The sequence below is a fragment of the Calliopsis andreniformis genome, chromosome 9, assembly GCF_051401765.1.
Source record: "Calliopsis andreniformis isolate RMS-2024a chromosome 9, iyCalAndr_principal, whole genome shotgun sequence".
Taxonomy (NCBI): domain Eukaryota; kingdom Metazoa; phylum Arthropoda; class Insecta; order Hymenoptera; family Andrenidae; genus Calliopsis; species Calliopsis andreniformis.
In genome coordinates this window covers 20,265,739-20,286,773 of record NC_135070.1, presented here as the reverse complement: position 1 = coordinate 20,286,773, position 21,035 = coordinate 20,265,739, and the positions used below count along the sequence as shown (strand labels likewise).

General features: G+C 48.1%; 1 protein-coding gene across 2 annotated transcripts in view; it reads right to left on the bottom strand.

The window, feature by feature from the left end:
• Dtn (transmembrane protein 132C dtn) overlaps positions 1-21,035 on the bottom strand; it is a 59,928-nt gene that overhangs the window by 7,494 nt on the left and 31,399 nt on the right. For both annotated transcript variants that reach the window (XM_076383921.1, XM_076383922.1), the window contains exons 2-3: positions 10,413-11,472; positions 3,735-3,878 (exon numbers count right to left, since the gene is read on the bottom strand). In XM_076383921.1, the coding sequence (XP_076240036.1) occupies positions 3,735-3,878; positions 10,413-11,472 (1,204 nt within the window). The remainder of the gene's footprint in view (positions 1-3,734; positions 3,879-10,412; positions 11,473-21,035) is intronic.

Genomic DNA, 21,035 nt, shown 5'->3' with positions numbered 1-21,035 from the left:
AGAATCGTCCTGATAAACGCAATCTTTGCTACGACTGCCGCTATAAACTCAAATTCCGTTTCAACTTCGCTGGCAAAAGTAACCTCTGCGCGAGTTGACTCTCGAAAATCGCTCGCGATTCCTTCCTTTCCGATGTGGCCAATGGATTGAACAGTAAATTGCGCCGGCACTTGTCGAAACGAGAGACGACGGGGGATGTGTAATTGGATCCATCAGGAAAAATCAAGCTGAAGAGGAGAAACGAGTTTATCCGCTTAAATAGTCGCCGCGACGCGAAAGCCAAAGGGAGAAAGGAGCGTCGAAGCGTCATCGTGGCAAGTGTTTGTCGAGCTTCGAGAAGTTAACGAGAGAATTTTGTTCAACAGCCCATCATCCGGCGCGGCGAGATGTGGAGAGTGCATATCTCTCCCGTCGACGGCGCGTTTCCAGTTACAAATCGCCCGGCATTACGTAATGCGAGCGCAACACGTCGCACACGTCGCACACGTCGCACACGCTGCGAAAGCGCGACGGTGCAGTTACGTCGAACGCATTAACGACCCTTCCATCTGCGTCTGCCCCGTCAACGAGGATCTCCCCCTGAAAACGGACGGTTATTACCGGTGGATTTACGAGTCGGAGCAACCGTATTCGCCGACAGACTCGACAAATTGAAGCGCGGTGCACGTCTGGAGATCCTCTGGAGTTCAAGGAGCGCGAGATTTTCAAGTTCGAAGCGAGACCCGATGGAGATTCAAGGATAGGGGAAAAGGGAATGCCGATAGATGGACGGATAAAAACAGATCGAAGCACATTGCGTCTCGTTTTTTCTTCCTCCATCTATAGAAAGCTTTCCTCGCGCAATAAAAGGTATTATCGACGACTTGTCGCGATCTCTGTTTCTGTTTCTCGCCGTTTGCCGATACTCCAACTGAGATAAAATCGCGAAGAACTGTGAACGAAATTAAACAGGAGCTCGGGACGAGATCGGCAGCGAATTTATTGCCGTTGCCTAGAAAGGGAATTCCGAATTAAAACGACTGAAAGGCTGTAGTCGACGGTCTCGAGAATAGAACGAGATCAGAGGGAAATAAAAGAGACGGAAATTGTGGACTAAAACCAGCGAGAAACTGCTGTATCCATAAACAATATAGATTTACATCCGACATGATTTTTTAATTAAATTTAATTTCAGATACACAGCAGCATTTTTGTCGATTCTCGTTTACTTATCATATATTACATGTGTGATATAATAAAATCGTTATTATTATTATATGACCGTTATATTTCTTAACTACTTTCACAATTGTATGCTTAAATTCATAATTAAGCTTTCTGCGCCAAAGAACATTATTTATTTAGTAAATATTTTATAAAATATGAATGAAAAATTCTTTTAAATTTGTAAACGTTTTCAATAATACTCGCATTCTCTTTTAATTCAAAATGATATCAAATTAAATTGTAGGAAATAACGATTAATGGCTTTTTATTCCTCTTTTTCAAATATGTATGTGTATTACTATTTAAGCATCAATAACGCGAACATTCGATATTTCAAATGAAAGGCGATTGAGCACTAAAGAAGGATGGATGGAAGGAAAGATAGCAAGACCTCTGGAGGCACCGTTTTATCAGGAGCATAGGTCTCGACTTTTTCGTTATTTCCTCGATCGATGATCCAAAAGACCGCGACAATAAACTACTGATCTCGAACGGTTCTGGGAAAGAAGGAAATCAAATCGGAGCATCTCTGGGTTAGCACCGATAACGACATCCACCATGCAGTGATACTCACTACTCGAACTTTTTCACGAATATTTGAGACGTTACGTTTGCCCCACGACCCGATAGAATCTCCTTCCGGTTCTCGCCTCTACGACCATCGACTTTCCGGCGTTCGTTCACGGTGTCGTTTGCATATTTCTCGAGCCTTCCGCGTCCTGGGAGTTGCATCCTGTGAAACGGTCTTTGGAATCTCCTCCGTTTCGCGAGCTTTGAAGAATTCTCCGAAAAAGGATAGCATCGAGACGGTCGAATTACGTAACTTTCTACGACAAAGTCGCTCGAATGGGGAACTGTATCCGCTCTTCCAGAAGAACGCAGAAAACAGCAGGCAAGGTCGCGAAATGAACTTTTCGCGCTGGCGAACGTGACAAAGACGAATGTCGGAAAAAGCCATCCTATCTCTCAAGGGACAACCCAGTTCGCGAGTCACATTCGCAAGAAGAATTCTTATACGCAGTTACATCGCAATTTCCGTTCCACGGTGATCCAATAACAAATTAATCTCTGACACCGCCGATTCATCAACGTTTGCGTCCTCTTGAGTACCACTGCTCCGATTCGTCATTTGTTTCATGCGTTTATCTGACGCCCGTGGCTATATAAACTCACGAGGAGACCGGTCGGTAAAGTTTCATATCGCGAATTCTGCCGTTCAATTATCGTCAGACGCAATGCGTGCCACCGTATTGATCGTCGCTTTCTCCGTCGTGGTGGCCTCGGCGATTCTGGCTGAGGCGTACCCCTTGACCGAGGGCAACCTAAAGAATGAGGCTCAGCAAGGTGACAGCCAACCTGCACCGGAAGTGTTCATTGGGTTGGCAGCCATAGACTCGTCGAGTCAGGAGTCCAGCAGCGAGGAGAAAACCAGGAAGGAAAAAGCTAAGAAAGTAGTCGCGGTGATAGAAGACTTGATCGAGGCAGGTGAGAAATCTAAGAAAGACATTGTGTTGGTTGAGGACGAGGGACCTCTCGGGAGGATGAAACGCGGAGCTGATTGTAAGAAGGACGACGACGATGACGATAGTAGCAGTAGCAGCAGCAGCAGCAGCAGCAGCAGTAGCAGCAGCAGTAGCAGCAGTTCTTCGAGCGACGACGATGATGATAAGGGTAAGAAAAAGTCGAAGAAAAAGGGCTGCGATGACAGCGACGATGACGACGACGACGATGACGATGATGATAAGAAAAAGTGCGGGAAAGGCAAGAAAGATGATGACGATAGCGACGACGATGACGACGACGACAAGAAAGGCAAGAGGAGGAAGAAGAAGAATCGCTGCGACGATGAAGACGACAGCGACGACGATGATGACGGTAAGAAAAAGTGCTCGAGGAAGAAGAGGGACGTTGATGAGCAGGATAATGGTTCGAATTCCACGTCCGAAGAGAAGGGCAAAATTCAGAAGCGACTTGCCGAAGACGACGGAAATAGTAATTCGTCCAGTCAGGAGAAGAAACCAATTTTCGCGGTTAATTAAGAAGACGAGGCAAGAAGGGAGGCGGGAAGATTCTAATCGAGAGTTCAGTAAACGACGCGATAAGGCGAGCGGAGGGAAGTCTGTCGAAAGTCGTGACACATAAATGGAACGTTTATTACGCACTATCTCGATGATAACGCGAATTTTGCCAAGCTCCACGCTTCAGTTCTTAATACGCTAATTATGTCATATTATATAGGTGGGAACATCCCATCACATTTCGCGATATCTTTTGTACACATTTACTATTATACCTCCGTGTATTCTATAGTCACCAAATTATGCTTGTTCTTTCTAGAAGATTCACGCAATAAAAAATATGTAGTCTTGGTTTAATCTAGTTTCATTTCCCATCTAGACTACTAATTTGCTCTAGATAAGAGCAGAGACTCAGGTTTCGACGTCTGCTAGGAAGAAGGTCGCATTCGTCTTCAGTAGCGCCGAGGAGTAGATAATTAGAACCCTATCACGAAATTGTGACGTACTTACGCGCTTGGTACTCGCGAAGCGTTCTCCTTACGCCTCGCGGTGAACGTCGCGATTGTATTCTTCGCATTTATGTCACTCTCGACGGTCCAGTTCGTGTTGCTCGACGAGGCGTCCAGAATCTTGATGCCAGACTTCACCCTGGCCCTGCAACGTAAAACAGAATCGCAGTTAATGATAGACATCGGTTTAGCAGAACAGATTCGATCGAACGTGTTGGCCGACGAGTGACGGCTGGGTTCGTTAAACGCTGTTAAATCCGTCGCCCCGACGGTTCATAAATCGAGGGCGTTACATTATTCAGAAACTGCGGGTGACGTCACGAAACGAGCGAATCCGATTATTAGTGGGGGCACAATGGGAACGTCGAATTTCAGGGTGCAAACATTGCCTATCGACGGGGACGTTCGAAAAGCGAGGGGACGTGGTGCGTTCGCATCGGTCATGCTCGTGGGGAATCGTAAAAAGAGGAGGTCGATAAAAACGTCGAAAGTATTTTAAAAGTAAAAGCGGAAGGAAGGAAACGATCGAGGGAAGTCAGAAATATTTTAACGACTCAGTACTTTGGAAGAGCTACGAGGAAATATAATTTCATCTCCGCCGTAAAAATCTTTGACTAGACAAGCTCTCGAACCTCCCATGCTTTCACAATTTCATTCCCCAGATGAATATTTGATTGAACAAAATTTGAATCTATCCAACAAGAATTAAGGTCGACATAGTATCTCTTGCTTTCCTAGAAAAAGTAAAGAATGAACAGGGTCGTTCTGATACAAAGTCCCCTCAGTTATCTTCTATCATGAGCAATAACAATAAGAGAAAGGAGTTCTACGTAGCGCCAACGAGAAGTGTAAATTCCGAGCGAAAGTTCAAGGGTGAGATAATTCTGCCAGCGTCTACGTTTTCCAATAACTCGATAGTTTCGCAGAGGCCCGACAATTATCCGCTCAACTCTTTGGAATAATGCGAGACTGGCCGCCACGCTCGTCAAGTCTCCCAGCCCCCTGCGTTTTTTCAATTATCCTGACCGGGTGCAAACGAAGCGTCACCATCACGTGTGTAGGTACCTATCGGATTTCCGTTCGATCGCATCGTCGCGAACGAGTGCCCTCGTCACGACACGGTTACGCCGCGCCGCTCTGCGCCGCTCCGCGCCGCTCCGCGCTGCGCCGTTCAGTTTCATTCCTCTCGTTGCAATAACGCTTGTCCTCTCCTCCTCTCCTCCTCCTCCTCCTCCTCCTCCTCCTCCTCTTTCCCTCTTTTCCCTTTCTCTTAGTCGCCGAGCGAGAGCAGCTCTGGTGCACGCACACCGGATGCCTCCAGGAATCGTTTATCCCCTCGCGCCTTATCCCCTCGATTACAAAGTACCGGATTGGAAATTGAATTTCCACGAGCGCGGTGAAATATGGGCTCCGAGGGTGGTCACACTCGAGCCGGTTCGCCGCTCTCGGACAAATCGTCGCCTCCAACGAGACCGTATATCGGGGAGTTTTCGAAAACCTTTGTGCTCGAAACAGTTTCCCGCGCGACGCTGACGATCCACTCGAGACGAGTGCTAGCGTAACTGCTGGAATTTGTACGCGCTGATGGTCGCGTTTTCGGATAAGTGAATTTGGAAAATTGAAAGCGCAGAGATTGAAGGAGACCGAGGGGATCGTTAGAATTTTACGTCAAGAAGTTAACGCTTTGACGACTCTACCTTTTCGAGATAAATATTGAATCCGAGATTTTAGGAGTATAAGTCAATTTTATAGCTTGAAAACCTAAAAGCTAGTGTATTATGTAGTTAAGAATTGTGTAGAAATGCGACAGATTTCGTTATTTGCTAGCTTATAGCTTGCTCAGTATTGCATTCCTTTATTTTCTCCTCTAATATTGATTGCGCTAGTAGCAAAAGTCATAGTCAACATAGAAAATCGATTGGAATCAACTAAACTCGGCATAGGAGGAGTCGGTACACTTTGGACCGTTTCCATAAATTATTGTAGAGCAAATTTGCGTTTCTCTCCGATGAATCTCTCTGATAAACTGACGGAGGAAGGTAAATCGATTCGGAAAGGACACGACCCGACGTTTTAGACTACAGACTCTGAGTGAAATAACGTCCTCGCGGCAATATCGCACACCGAGGACGCGTTTCGTGTTCACCAGTTCCGCAGAGATGCAAGAAAATCGTTCATCCTGGGATCGTCGTGTCGCGGTTTGCTGCGCAAGATTGCAATTTAAGCGATCGACCCAGAGGAGCATGGATCGCAATATCGAGACGTTAATAATGAGAAATCTAGAGGGTACGAGTCGCAGTAGGTCGCAATTAAAACGTCCCGAAAATGCGGATTAATGCTGAACGGGCCCGCAAAGCCGTAATGCGTTCTAATTAGAGGAGCGTGCGCGCAAATCACGACAGCCTAATCCTCTTCGTCGAAAAAATGACTCTCGGGTATAATTACAACGCGCTTCAAAGGCGCACGTATTTCTCCGAATGGGCAAAATATTTTGTTGCTGAGCAGCGTTCCTGTGCGCGAAACAGCGCCGAGGAAAACGAAGTTTCGCCTCACTGTTCTAAATTCGCGCGAGTTGAAACGAAGTTTAAATGGCGCTGAACGCGAGGCGGGAGCAAATCAAATGAGGCAAATGCCAAGCCGATCGGTAACTCCGTCACGGAACGAAAAAAAAATCCCCCCTTCCTAGTCGATTCGAAAGGACGTTTCCTCGGCGTCGCGACGCCGGCTCGCCTACGCTCCTCTCTCGTCGGAGTCTTTGCTCCCGAGAATTCACGCTCTAGTTACGTGACCGGGTCACGGGGTCGTCGTTACAGAGGAGCCTCGATGCTCGAGGAACGCTATCCGCCGTCTATGCGACGCCACCATAGGCCGCCAGTGCACGCGTCTATAGAATGCAACATGCAACGTCTGCCAGCGGTTCACGAACCGGGAGTCAGTCAATTCCGTGCTGCCAGTTGCAACGAACACGTTGATTGAAGTTTCATGAGACTTCGCTAACAACTGCTGATTCTTTTTGTAATTAGATATTCAAATTGATGATACTGAGGTAGACTTTGACTAATTAATATTAAGGTGAGGATTGCATTATTTAGTTATAGCAGAGTAATTATACTTCTCTGTTTTAGGATGAGAGCCAATATTAGTTTCGGTAATAAATTAATCCCGTCGTTATGTGGAAATCTGTGGATGAGGATTTAATTCGTTTTTGCTGATTAAAAAGTTAATATTTAAAGAAGGAGATAAAAACACTTTTACGAAACGAACATGTGCATGAGTAGTAAAATACCTATACGAATTGATTGAATTACCCTGCATTGGGAGACGAAAGATGCGCGACTAGTTCGGTTCTGCCTCTTTTCCCATCGAATTCTTTGCCTTTTCCAACCGAGACTCTCGTTGCCAGAAAAAGGGAATCGCGGACGATCTATTCAAGGCGAGGCTGGAAAGAGGAGAAGGGAATTTCACGAGTTCTCCGAGTACACACATCTTGAAATTTCACGCGACAGAATTCTTCCTCGGCTACGATCGAATTAACACACGTACAAAAACCCTTTTTCCTCCCCGGTGAAAAGGTACACTAACACGATTTTTAATATTCTGCCTGCGTCATTATTCTCCGCTTTCAGAAATATCCTCTGTTATTTTACGCGGGCAGAGACTGTAATTGGAACGAATAATTCTTGCGCCGCGCCCTCGGCGCTCCCATTTTTCTAATACGCTGCGCGCGTACCGAGCGTAGGGCAAGCAAACCGTCGAATATCCTAGGACAGAGGAAAATCGGTCGCATGAATTATCGAGAGATCGACGCTCCCTGCTGGAAATAGAATCCAGCGCAAGCAGCAGCGAGCGAAGCGGCCCGGATAATTCGATCGACGATGCAAAACAAGCGGCAGATTCGATTTGCGGGCCCGCAGACCGAGTAAGTCTTCCGCTTCGGCCTCGTTCCCGCGAGCGACAGGTTCACGCAGCTCCGGAAGCGAGGCTGTCAATCGATAAGCTGCGCGATCGAGGGGAACCGAGGGAGCAGGGCTCTGTGAGAGGCGTTCGTCTTTTTCCAAATCGAATTACACCTGGTCGAGGCCGATTATCCGAAGCAAACGAACCCCAGCCCGCGGGGATAATTGAGTTAAGCTCCGGTTAGGAGCAAATTAGGGTTACGGGAGGTTGTGGGAGTCCGGCTTGATATTCACTGGTGAGCGAAAAGGCCAGTTCTGCCGGAGAAGGGTAAAGCGCCCCCGCAGAGGGAGAGAACAGAATTGGCTAGCTTTTCAAACGAACCGCGCGGCATTAGGGGACTGTCGCTGGCTTTGTCGGTCGATGCTAACTCGGTAGGACGCAAGTTGCTTCCTTTTTCGATAATTTCCAGTAAGACATGTCCTTCGGGAGAATAATTGATACAGTATGAGAGTCCGTGATTACATCTGAGAGTCCTAATGATGGAACTCTCTTTTCTAAGGAACTTGAAACCATAGCAATTTGGACGAAGAAGCTTTTCAAAGATTTTGTGAAAATTGATGTCGCTAATAGAGGAATTGATATTGCTGGAGTACAGGTTGTGATTTCAACTAGATGCCTGTTTCCCATCAATCTCCGAGTTCTCAATAGATGGCACGATTGCATCTCGCACGCAATCACTATGCAGTCCGTCTTTGGTTACGTACAAATGCTCCTCGAGGTCCTGGGGGTCCCTAAAATGCGTGAACGCGGTTCGATCCGTGAATGCAATTACAGATCCGAATCGGGTTATTTCCGCGGGGCCATGGGGACATTTACATACAAATCGGCGACGTGCAAAGCGGCTGCTATCGGGCCGATCTCGCGCGGGGGAGCTTTCCGGCTCGCGTTGACGAACGGCCAGCGTCGATCGCGCGCGGCCACAATTTATTCAATGACTGCCACGGTTCCCGAATCGATCCCGAAACGAAACGGCGTCCTGGTCGATTGCGTAACCGGTCCAGCCGCGAGGAACATTCGCTCGATTAAGCTTCAACGTGTCACCGATAATTCGCCCGATAATTATGATCGAAACAGAGGGACGATCGAGAGGTCTATCTCTCGGCTTTGCCTGACAAATGTGAGCGCGCTTTCGAGCCAGCAGGGCTGGGGAATTTGCCGATATCGCGCCCCGAACGCCGGAAACTGTCGCGCAGCGAGCCGCGAGCGAGGCTGCTTTTATATGAAACTTCTGACCGACAGACAGACTGATAACTATGGAAATACAATTCGAAAAGGTTCTGGAAATTCTATGCACCTTGATACACCAAATGTGAGTCAACTAAATATATTATATATGGAAGTCTTTAACTTTCGAAATAATATATTGGATTGTACACGTCTGTTCTAGAAGTACTGAACCTCCTTGTGCTCTAATTCAGTTCGCCAGGCCAGTACGGTCTTATTAAAACCTTCAATCAAAAACAGGAGGTAAAAAACGTTGTTCTACATTTTCTACTTTTCATGCAAAATCTCCCCCCTTCTAAATTGCACCGGCAGCTCGCTGACACCCCTTATAGAAAAGCTCGACTTTTTCGGATAAGACACGGGAGGAGCTGCGCTAGGAGAAATTCTTTTATCTCGGCTCGGTGAGCTGCCGCGAGTAAACTTCGTCCGGTAATCGAATTTCTAAGCGAGTCGAGACCACGGCATCGCTGGTCTTGATTTCTCGTTAAGGGGACAGGCAGACAGTTCGCTCGCGCAGGGAAAAATTGCTTCGCTTTTACTTCTTTTTTCTAGAAACTGCACCCTCTTCCATGGGCTCCTCATGTTTACGCGCTGATAAAACAGGATTCCATTTTCAACTGCTGCGTGGATTCACAGAAAGAATTCGAAAAGATGGTAGAAGCGACTCGTGAACTTTGCGCTTTTGCGCGTCCGTGTCCATACACTGACGGTGGCTATCGACCGCATGCGAGTTAGGTCAAAGTCGACTGACGAACGTCGATTAGTGGATGTCACAGGGACGTTTTTTTCACGCATGAATTGGTACAAGCCCTAGCAATGAGAACGACGTGAAAGTATAAGAGTTCACTAACAATGAGACGGTTACAAGTTCGAGCGCGAGGTGCTTGACAATTCATCCAATTAGGAAATTTTTGTCCCGCCTCCGCGCCGTGTCCCGCTTTTTCCCCCACAGGGAGAGCACTCCCGCTTCTCTCGAGGACGCATTAAAACAGTTTTCGTGGGCTAAAAAAGGGACAGCGAGCGTGCGCGAAACTATAGCAAAGTAAATTTCTCAAGCCGACGACCCGTTTTACCCATGGTCTTTGCAGCGTTTCGTTGCAGATTTCCCGGCCGTTGCGTGCATTAACAAAAACGAAATGGAAGTTGCAAAGTGTTCTGCCGTGGCAGTCTTGAAGCGACAGCTAGACCAGGGAAAACCTCGCGAACATTCGACCCACGGGCAATCTCGAGCTGCTTTGTCTGGCAAGTTTCCCCGCTGTGAACACAGCTTCCTCCCCTTAAGCTAGTTTCCCCAAGATTTATAAGCAAGGACGAGGGAAACATAACAAACAGAGCGCCTCTAAAAAGCGACTCTCGTGTTAACTAAATATGACTGACACGATTAGACTTCCTTTGCACTGCCGCAGTCTACTGCCAAACGGAGAGCTAGCCTAGTCTATTACCAAGAAGACTACCCTCGGTCTGCCCAAAAAGCAAAGCAACCACAAGCCAAACTCACCTGAGGTAGACGGTAACAACTGACGGTGGTCTCTCCTGCCTCGAATCAGTGGACTTGGACGGATGCAGGAACGCCGGAACGTGAAGCCTGGATCTTGGATAGAGAGGTCCATGGGGCACCAGCAACGTCAAAGAGTCATCGGCTTTGAGCTCCTTGTAGTCGGCTCGGTTGGGGGCCAGAGGCACTTGGCCGAGAGGCGTGACGGGCTGGATCTGCACTCTGGGCCTGCAGAAGCCAGCCCCGCTGTCAGGTGAGCCAGTGTCCTCGGTTCGCGGCTCCAGCACAGAGTAGGCGACCTGCACGAGCCTGGGCAGGCTCTTGACGACCTTGACCCGGCCAGAGGCGTCGGGCGGAGGTAACGGTGCCCACCAGTCAGCAGGTATGGTGATCTGCGCGAGGCAGACTCCGTTTTCTCCATCGGGGCTGCAGGCTGCCGTCAAGGCGGCAGGCGAGGAGGAGGAGGAAGAAGAGGAAGAGGAGGAGTAGCTTCTGCCGCTGTTCCTGCTGGCTGTGATCCTCGACGGCGTGGCCAGGCTCGCGTGCAGGACTACGCAGACCCTCTGGTGTCGCGCCAGGAGCAATTGACGCCTTCCGCCAGCCTCGCTTCCGGCGTGAAAGAGCACTCTTAGCACAGGTGAGTCACGCGGCACGCTGTTGCCGACTAGGTGAGCGGACATGTCCAGGTGACGCGCGCCGAGCTCCTGCGCGTCCAGAATCGTCGCCGCTGTCAGGTTCCGCCTCGTTTCCGGTCCCGGCAGCGCGTCCAGCGGGTCTGGGACAATGTAGCGAGCCGGTACTGTCTGTTTCGTGCTAAATGGTCCATAGGTAGCGCGAACGGAGACCGGCTCGCTCGTTTGAAAGACCGTGAACTTGTCTATTGACAGGACCGAGCCTGGCGGTGGCGACGGGACGCCACCACTTCCGCTCGTCGATGTTCCTGTCGATGGAGGTATTACTGGCACGGAATCTCCTCGGGCTGGATAGTATTGCCTCGGTGTATGCTTCAGGAAAAATCCGCCATCTTTGTTCTCGAAGTGTACCTCCACTGAAGCCGCCACGTCTGAAACAAGAAGACCATGGCGGGTCAGCGATGCTTTGGATTCATATTCTGTAACTACAGGACTTAATCCTGACTTTATTATACCTATTACATGTATCTAATGACATCATTTTCATTTCTGTTTGCGCAGTGGTTCTACGGGAGAAAATCCTGCGGTTTTATAGGATTAATGGCGGATGTGTATATCAAGATATCCGTATAAGGAAAAATATATTAAAGAACCTGAAATTACGGGAGACGAAAATGGAGTTCCAATAAATGGAGGGATATTATGTCACATGTTTGTATTTATCTTTCTGACATACAATGTTCCTATATGTGGCTGCTTAGAGGCAATAAATAGAAGAAAGAAAAGGAAAGGTAGAACAGGGAACAGTGCATAGCAGTCGCAGGAAAGGTGAATCCTCGTTCGTTTCAAATACGCGGGGAATAATCTCTAGGATTATAAAACTAATGACGTACCCAACCCGTAATTCGCCTACCGTACGCGTTATATAATAAAAACTTACGGCACGCTTCGGTCAGTATATCAGAATTTTAATTATCTGCCCTCTTCCATGCAATCGAGATTAATTCCCAAGGATACAGGCATTTCCTTTAACGCGGTAATAAATCCACCGCGTCGCGGCATGTTTCCATTACACCCAAGTAATTTTCAGGATTTATATCCGCGTTGAATTAACATAGAAATGAACACGGTGAGGCTCGAGGTTCTAGCTCGGCACACGCGCCCGAGGAGGCCAGCGCCAAACATCTTTCGGCCCTATTTCCGAACTTCCGCACTGTCCAGATTATTACACAGGGGAGTGCTCGCTCGAAGTGCGCGATTCGATAAAAATTTCCTGGATGGGAGTTCGAGTGGAAAGTCCTGTAGAAATATCAACGATTTCCTCGATAACGCGTTACTTTCACCGGTAGTATCGACTCGCTCTCGCCCTCACCCCCTTCGGCGCCCGTTGTCCGATAAATCGAGGAATCGGCGGGTCGATCGCGAGTCGCGGGGATTGTTTCGATAAGAGGCATACAGAGAACGGGAATTCCCCGGCTGAAACAAAGTTCGTGTACTTATGCAGCGCGTTCGAAAGTCCGCACAGGTGAGCGGGAGAAGTTGTAAATCGAGGGGGGAGGAGGGGGAAGCAGGGGTGAGAGGTGGTCGAGGCGTGGCGTGGCGCGACTGCGCTCGATCCGAACATAAATTTCCGGGGAAATCCTCCGCTAAGCGCCAGCTGCCCGCACGCCCTTCCCCGCGTGCAAGTGGAGGAAAATGCGCGGAAAGGTGAGGCCAATTCAACCCTCGGTCGCTTATCTTCCACGCTGTTCGATGCCTCTGCTTCCCTCGTCTCGCTGTAATTTTTCCCCCTTGCCGCGAGTTAGACGTGTAAAGGGAACTCGTTTAACTCGCTCAAGATCGTTTACGCGACGTCGTAAAGCGTCCACCCTCTCTGATTCATCGTGTCTGTTCACCGAGGCAACGCGATACTCTTATTTTATGGACGCAAGGTGTTTACTGTACACGAGTTTATTCGAGAATCCAAGCATCCGAGTACAATGTTCCTCGCGCTCGAGGATCGATGAGATTCTTGGTTGAGGACGACGACGACCATCATCAACGAGGCTTACTCCAAGTTCGAAGCTTCACTTGTACAAAGGCACGTCGAACCACTGGTACTTCTTTGGTTGGCTCTCGTCCAGCTCGTACTCCAGGCATCGTTTAGGATATCTGTCGGAGATCGTTAGAAAGCCCTCTCTTTAAACTGGCCTGAGCACGAACGCTTTCGATATAGACGATGATCCAATTCTCGGAGCAGTTATAAGTTCGACAATGTTCGAGCTCGGAGGGAACTCCGAGGTAAGATGACTTACGTCGTCGCGTGCTTGCAGCCTACGATCGGGTAGTCTTCGCGGAAACACTTGGTGTCCAGGACGTCGAAGTAGAAAAAGCCTACGCTGCCACTGGCGCCGTCTTCCGATCGCCGGAGACAGTCGAAGAATTTCTCGTCGCAGGAGCATTGTAACCTGTTCAAACAGACCTTCGATACGTTTCCTATCGCTTTCCCTTGTCACGGTAGCTAGGAAACTAGGAAACTCTACGTGTCGTTTACGGAAACGTTTCTAGATAAGGTACCGTGAAATCCACCGAAGTTCGTCGTGACTGTTAATTCATGGAGCACAAATTCGACGGGGTTGCTGATCTTGACTCGCAGGCCGTTCAATACTCGCGAATAGAGTGATTCATGCGAGCCAGCAGCCGGCTCGGCACGCCTACAACTCGCTCGCACGTTACGCCTAATCGCTCGCAATTTCTCACCGTATGCTGGACATTCGGCCGCGAAAAATCCCGCGTGGGCGTGCACGCGAACTCGGCATTACCACGATCGTTAACGCGGAACGGTACATGGTATCTGGATATTCCTGGAATGACCGATCGAAAACGAGGCGACTGCTCGCTGGAAAATTGCAAAAAATGTTACGTTCTTCTTTCCAAGAGGGATTCTCTTCATTTTTTAAAGCTTTATTTTTCTCTACTTCCTGAAACCTAGAAAACCTGCATAATTATTCTACCACGTTTCAAGCAGCTATTTAACGTAAACGACACGGCTATCCCTGAAAAACGAAAAACTCGTCGAGGCTTTCTCCGAACCGCGAAGTACGAGACGCACTGTAGAAAGTCGGAGCCGTTCATCGGGCAGACCGTTGCGTCAGACTTGAAAACGGGAAATCCACGCGGAGCGACTAAGAAAAAGCACCGCTCGAAGGAAGACGAACTAATTTAAAGCAGCCGGGGCTCGCGTCGGGGCCACGCCAAAAGAAACTTTTCCCCGGTGGGACCGCGGGCTATGAGCTTCATCGTCTGCGCGGGCGAAAGAGCACAAAGAAGCGAACGAAGTTTCAGAACCTGGTGTAGAAGGTGGGATTAGTAAGGCCGTGTTTGCTCTGTCCAGCTTCGATCACGTCGGCGCACATATCGTGTTCCCTGCAGCATGCGTCGGTCTCCATGAATTTGCCGAGGTCGTCGGGACTCGTCGCCACGTTCCCGCTTCCGCACCATTTCGTCCCTGCCGGAAGGAAGCAACGACAGAGCGTGGAAAGCTCGTTACGAACAGGCTGTACCGATTCCATCGCGATCTTTTGTACTCCCGCAGACCCTCCCCAACCTTGCTCCATTCCCCTCTTACCTGGGAATATCAAGTTCATTCTCTGCTCCGGTGTCTCCGAGACGTCGTTGTCGGAGACTCCATTGTCGTCTCTATAGTAGATCACCCATGCATGAACCGAGACGTCGATAAAGAACAAGAACGCGAGAATCGACGACGATGAGCCTAGGACGAGCATCTCTCTCCAGCAAAGGCACACCGTGGGAGATGAGACGAAGAACGAGGCCTAGGCCCGTTTAGAAGACCGTCTTTGGGGAAGATGGACGAGATGATGGGAAAAACGGTTCCTTCCGGCACGATGGACGAGAAATAAGACCGCGCTGCGAGTCGGTCTTCAAGCTTATATGGAAGAGTCCACCCTTTGCGACCCACTTTTGTTGCTTCTAATCGTGAGAATCGCGAGTGGCCTACGAAATAAGCTGCGTCGCGATAATCAGCCCACGGAATTCGACGAGCAGGAAGAGTCTCTACCGGAAGACTGCAGCTAGAACCCTCCTCGTCGCCGACGGAATTCGGAACAGGCTAAGCGCATATTTCACCGGCTGCTCGATGTAATTTATGCCGTCGAGTTAGAAGGTAAACAACGGTAGCGCTTCGACCGGGTTAATAACTTTCCGCGGGCCGCGAAATACATAAAATGCGCTGGAGTGGCTGAAACGTGTCGATGTTTTATAGCTGCGAGCCAGGGAGCCTCGAGCTCGCGTACGCGTCTAGATATATATTTTAATGATCGCCACCGCCGTACGTTGCTCGTTAGTTTAAATAACGGACGAGCCAGGTCAGGCGACTGGTATCGGAGTTCTGACAAATACGCGGGTACTAGCAACACGTGTCTCTTTGGGGATCGCGTTCCCAACAAGAAACGAGACTACTCGATGCTCGATTATCTAGCGCCATTCGTTATCCTGTCCTTTTTGTAATAAATGGTACGAGTACATCTCCGTCGTTGGTTCTTATCTGGTTGTTTTGAGGTTCAGAAGAGACTGCATTAGAACTCCGTGAGAAAATTGCCGCAAGTCGAAGATATTAGATTATAACTTTACATTTGTAATTACTAATATTTCATTTTTATAGCCTCTGCGCTTCTTACAGCTCTATAATTCTATTGTATCTTACTCTACTCCTTCTATTCTTTTTATATTCTCATTAAGTCTTGCATTACCGCTCCCATTCAATCCTTTACGTCCTCCTGGTAGTGATCTTCAAGATCCGGACAAAGAAAGTGCCTGATATTTCGCGGACCAACCATCCCTTCTTGTCGGAGGGAGCATTCTGTCAACCACAGCCCCACAGCCGTAATGCGATTTGCCGAGACCGGTGGACCGATTCCCGGCACACGAAAAAGCGTCTTCAGACAGCCGTCCTCCACCTCGTTTTTCATTCTCTTGAGGAACTCTTGGAAGGGGTCGGGTGGCGGAGGCGTCGGGACGCGTTTGGGTTCACGAACCGGCTCGAGGCACTCGCAAATACCTTGAAGAATGCTTTCGAGTCCAATAGGCACGTAGTCGTCGATCTCCTCGTCCACAGCTTCTGGTTCGGCTTCCTCTGCGTCGAAGTCCATGGAGAAGTCGTCGGCCATCTCGTCGTCGATAATATTGTCAGCGCTGTCTGGGGCCACGTCGTGGACCGAGTCATCGTGATCAAGTGGGGCGGGCTCCTGCGTCGCTGACAGCTGAACGAAATATTTCGTGCTTCACAAGGGCACGATTAATTCCTCTCAGCCCCGAGCGCAAATACGCCCTCGGTTGGGAAGCTATTCGCCGATTGCAATTTGCTTCGCCGCGGCAAGAAAAAAACCGAGAAGCCGAGCGAGCAGTAAGCAAATACCAAACTCGTTCCCCGGGAAAATTAAAGGAACACGGTTTTTCTCTATTTCCAGGATCAGGGAAATCGAATTCGAGCCGTGTTTGATCCGGTCGTTGTAACATAATCAACCTTCTCAACATTCCACGAAAGCTTACACTTTTAATGAAAAATTCGAAAAATTCTGCCCTTTGACTTTCAGTTATTTACGAACCTCGCGTTTCCGCTGTTCCGACGAACGATCTATCCTCTGAGCCTCGATCTCGACCTCCTGCGGAAAAGGCGGCTGCTTCTGATGCACCTCATCAATTTCAGAATGCCTCCCGTCGGTACCGTAATCCTTCAAAACCTGCAGGATCTCAGTGGATCGGCTTTCGCTGGAAGATGCTCCGCAAACATCCTGACTGGTACCTTCTTCCTGACGCGAGTGTTCGATTGAAAATGACGTGTTTACTCGAGACCGGACAGGCGAGAGGAAAAATGCTCGAAAGGGTATTAATTGTCAACGATTGACGAGACCCGTGACCGACTCGACTCGTCGGCGATCTCTGCTGAAATTCTCGGTAAAAAAAGGAAAATGACGTTTCGCAAATTTGCACCTCGACGGAACGTTTTTGCATGTTACAAAGCGTTCAACCCGGGGAATAATTATTCTGTCGCTATGGCTGCTTCGATTGTGCACGATTCCATTTGCATCGACGTGTTATTAACAAAATTATACTCGGTCGTCGTAGAGAGAGAGCACTTCTGTTTGCTTTGCGCGCGACCTCTCATATTCCATTAATCGTGGACGAATGGGTCGAAAAATGATTTGCTGCCGTGAATAAGCGGCTGAATACAGTCAATAATACGAGGATAGGGCTGTAGCAGGAGTCCAAAGTAAGCGTGCGCCTCGCGAATTTCAAGTTTATTTTTAACTGTAAATAAAATTGTATATTAAAGCTGGATTGGTTTGTTTTAATATACATACAGCATTGAATGAAAGGAAATTGAAAAGTTGAAATGATATAAAACAGAAGCTACATTTCCATTTGATTCGTTACAAAGGAAAATTTATTCTGTTATTGTATTTTGAAATTGTAGGATATCAAAGAAATATTCTGATGTTGTGACTCCGTTAACAAGGAATTTTTTTTCTCTCTATTTATGACGCATAACATTATTAACTTTTTTATATGTAATCTGTACTGAAAATCCGCCAAAAGAATTTGTTACGATTTATAAAATGGAGATATTTAAACTTTCATTAAAACATATTTCCTCTATAGTAATAATGCATACAAAAGCCAATAAATAAAACAAAACATCATAAGAAATCGGTAGGCCATAACTGAGTCATCAAAAGAGGATGTCTCTTTCAAGATGAAAAAATTAAAAAATTGCATAGGCCTCCTATAAAAAATAGTCTTCGATCAGTTAAAGAATGCACCAAAGGGTGCAAATGTTTTCAGTTAAGGTGAGACCGCTGTACTTTGAAAACCCATCCTTTCCACCGTCCTGATCGAACACCCTTCGAGCAAGGGATTACCGTGGATCCCCTCCCACACATTTGCAAGGTGCACGTTCATTCTCACTCTCCCTGTGCATTTTTCCTCTCGTCTAAGCAGTATATCGTCGAAGGAATCGAACGACGTATTATCGATTCGGTGAAAAACGAGGCTAGGTGGGTACCTCCTCGGCGGCAGAAGGCACACGGTAGAGACTCGAGTCGATGGTGGAGGACTCATCGGAAACGGAAGTCGGACCGCAGGGGCGAAAAAACTCGGTGGCCTCTTGTATGACACAGGTGCACTCGCCGCTGCAGTCGAGCTCGGCCAGATATCCGTACAGTTGAAGAAACGTCCGCAGAGGTATCATCGCTGATCCGCCTTCTGGCTCGTCCGTCAGCAATTCGCACACGTATATCATCGTCTCGAATAGGTTCTGCGCGCGCGGGAGCACAAAGCCGGTGAATCGTAGCGAATTGTAATCGTGGGCAACAATGGCGGGTGATTAATTTAATTCAACCGGTAATGATGATTCATCGATTCGCATTAAATCACCGTGAATTAAACACACACCAGCCCGAGAGAAACGTTATGTATCTTTGAGTCGGCACTGACGAACAATGTGCAGAGTAGAATGGCTCTCCCGGACGGCTGGAAAAAATCAATTAGCGTAGGAGAATGTTTTGTTCCTCTCGTGGAAGCCGCTAATTGGACTGTTCAGAAATTGCGACGCGATTAGACACAAAGAAAGGTGTTTCTATCTGTCGCCAGCTCGACGATTTCACTTTTTTCCTCCAACCGGGGATTCATTTTTTCGAGCAGTCATATTTCAGGACACAGAAACGGCCCTGTCACTTCTACTAATCGTTTACAACCGAAAAAACGTCTCCATTTGTTGCGGATTATGTTAATACCCGAGTAGACGACCAAAAGGAACAGTCTTGCTTCATCAATCAGGGTCTACGATGGGCCGCGCGCCAGTGCCGAATCGATTAACGACTCTTGTCTAAAAATATCGTTCATACGGGGTTGGCGATAAAGATCACGCGCCAGGGGCGGAGGGAGGGAGGTGATAGACTAGCTCTTCTATTTTAGGCGTTCCATGAGAGAATGTCGTGCGAGCGGGTCGCTATTTTCGGCTCCAGACATGGCTTACCTTGCCCAAGAATCCGCAAGCGATCGCGAGGAATTTGTAAAAGTGACACTCTTCGCCGGTCATAAATTTGCCTACGAGCAGGATCTGGAAGAGGGATGGCTCGGGTAGAACGATGCCTTGCCATCTTAACAGGAGAGCACCCAGGGGAACTGTCTCAACGGGACCAAAGGCGTTCAAGAGGGTCTTTAGGTAGCCAGGCGTGATGCCTGTCGGATGACGAAACGGAGGATACTCCATTCTTTCCTGCGAAAATATCGTTTGGGGTTAGAATTCATGGTCAACTGCCACTTCGATCGTGGAGTTAGGTCATGGACGGTGTTCCCAGCTTAGTGAAGTCAGCTTGATTGCTTTCGACGTTACAGTCGAACGAATATCGAGTTTTTCCCTTCCAGGCGGAAGAGCTCACTGATCGTAACCCTTCATTTCGATTCGAGTCTCATCAACAGCCTCCTTAAAATTATTCTGGAGTTTTCCTCCCTCTCAGTCACGAACTCAAATTTTTCTGAATTAGGTCACTTGGGTCAAGAGATGTTCTCGGTCTTATCGTCCTTGTTACACGGAGGATCCTCTACTTTTAATTTTCAGCCCATTAAGAGAATAATGTTGGCCAAACGCGACTAAAAAGTTGCTCCGACTTTTGGGCAGCGTGCACTATACAGTGACTAACTACAGTTACCCGAGTCTCTAGTATATATGGACGAAACTTCACAGCAAAGATAAAGACATAATTATCAGTCGCAGCAAACCGAACCAGGCTACAGTTACCTTGAACATAAAACAAGTCGAAAGTTTTTAGTTACCCGACTAAAAAGTTGCCAGAGCGCGCAGTTCCATTAGAGACAACGTGTAGCTAAAGGAGTTATCAGAGTCTGTAGTCGTAATTCTACAGAGAGATTTTATTAAAGGTTTTTAGTCGCAGTACGTAACTCCTTTCTTCGATAAAAGCTCATTGAAGTTCCCAACTCGGCGCAGTGATATTGCAAAAATAAACACGACCGTCTCGAGGCTGAAATTTTTCCATCGACCTTGCAGCATTTCGTCGCCGAGTCGCGCATCGGTTAACGTCCGCCTATTTGACGTCGTTTCCGTAAATCCAGGGGGACAAATCTGGCTGTACGAATAGAAATATCGTCGACGATATCTCGCAGTAATCCCTCGAGCATAGCATCGGGTCACGGACAACGCTTATACCGTAGTTGAGGGGTTTCTCTGACGCTCCCGCGCGACGAAAAATCCTGCGAGCGAGCTGCTAGGAAAAATAGGGGAATCCGATAGTTCAAGGCTTGATAGTCTGCTGGCGGGATTTCTATCCGCGCGGTCACGGACGCTGTTCGTAATGCGTCCACGACAATCCACGTGGAAACAGAGAAAAATGCCAGCGCTGGAGCCCGATACAGGGCTGCCGGACCAACCAATTAATTTATAGTGATCGGCTCCATCGACCGATTTAATCGTTTTCCAGCGGCTATTGCGGCCCATTAAGCAAGCCGTTGCGGTCGAATCTTCGGAGCTGGATTACCCGCGAAACCAATGGAAATTAATAGCGTAATTCTTAATGGCGATGGAAAATTTCGTCGACGCCCTGCAACTTTATTCGATCGTATCGACGATCCGTCGGAGACGATTGGATCAGACTGTAAGACGTAAGCCGACCAGCACCATTAACCCCCGACCACGGATAATTAAATCCGTTCGTCGGATTGATTTACTTATCTATCTCGGTTAATTACGCGGCCATGGACCGACGCGGGAATAAAATATTGGACGTACAATAGCAGCAATAGAAAAGATTACGGCTAACGACGCCATTCGATTCGAACCAGAGCTGCATTGGGAACGATTTTAATCGACTCTTTGTGCCCTAATAGGGGCGCGAAAAGGATGCGCCAATGATTCGTTTACGACCGCTGCCATTTCTATCGTCAATTTCCCTACGCTTTAATCATTTCCTACTATTGCGCG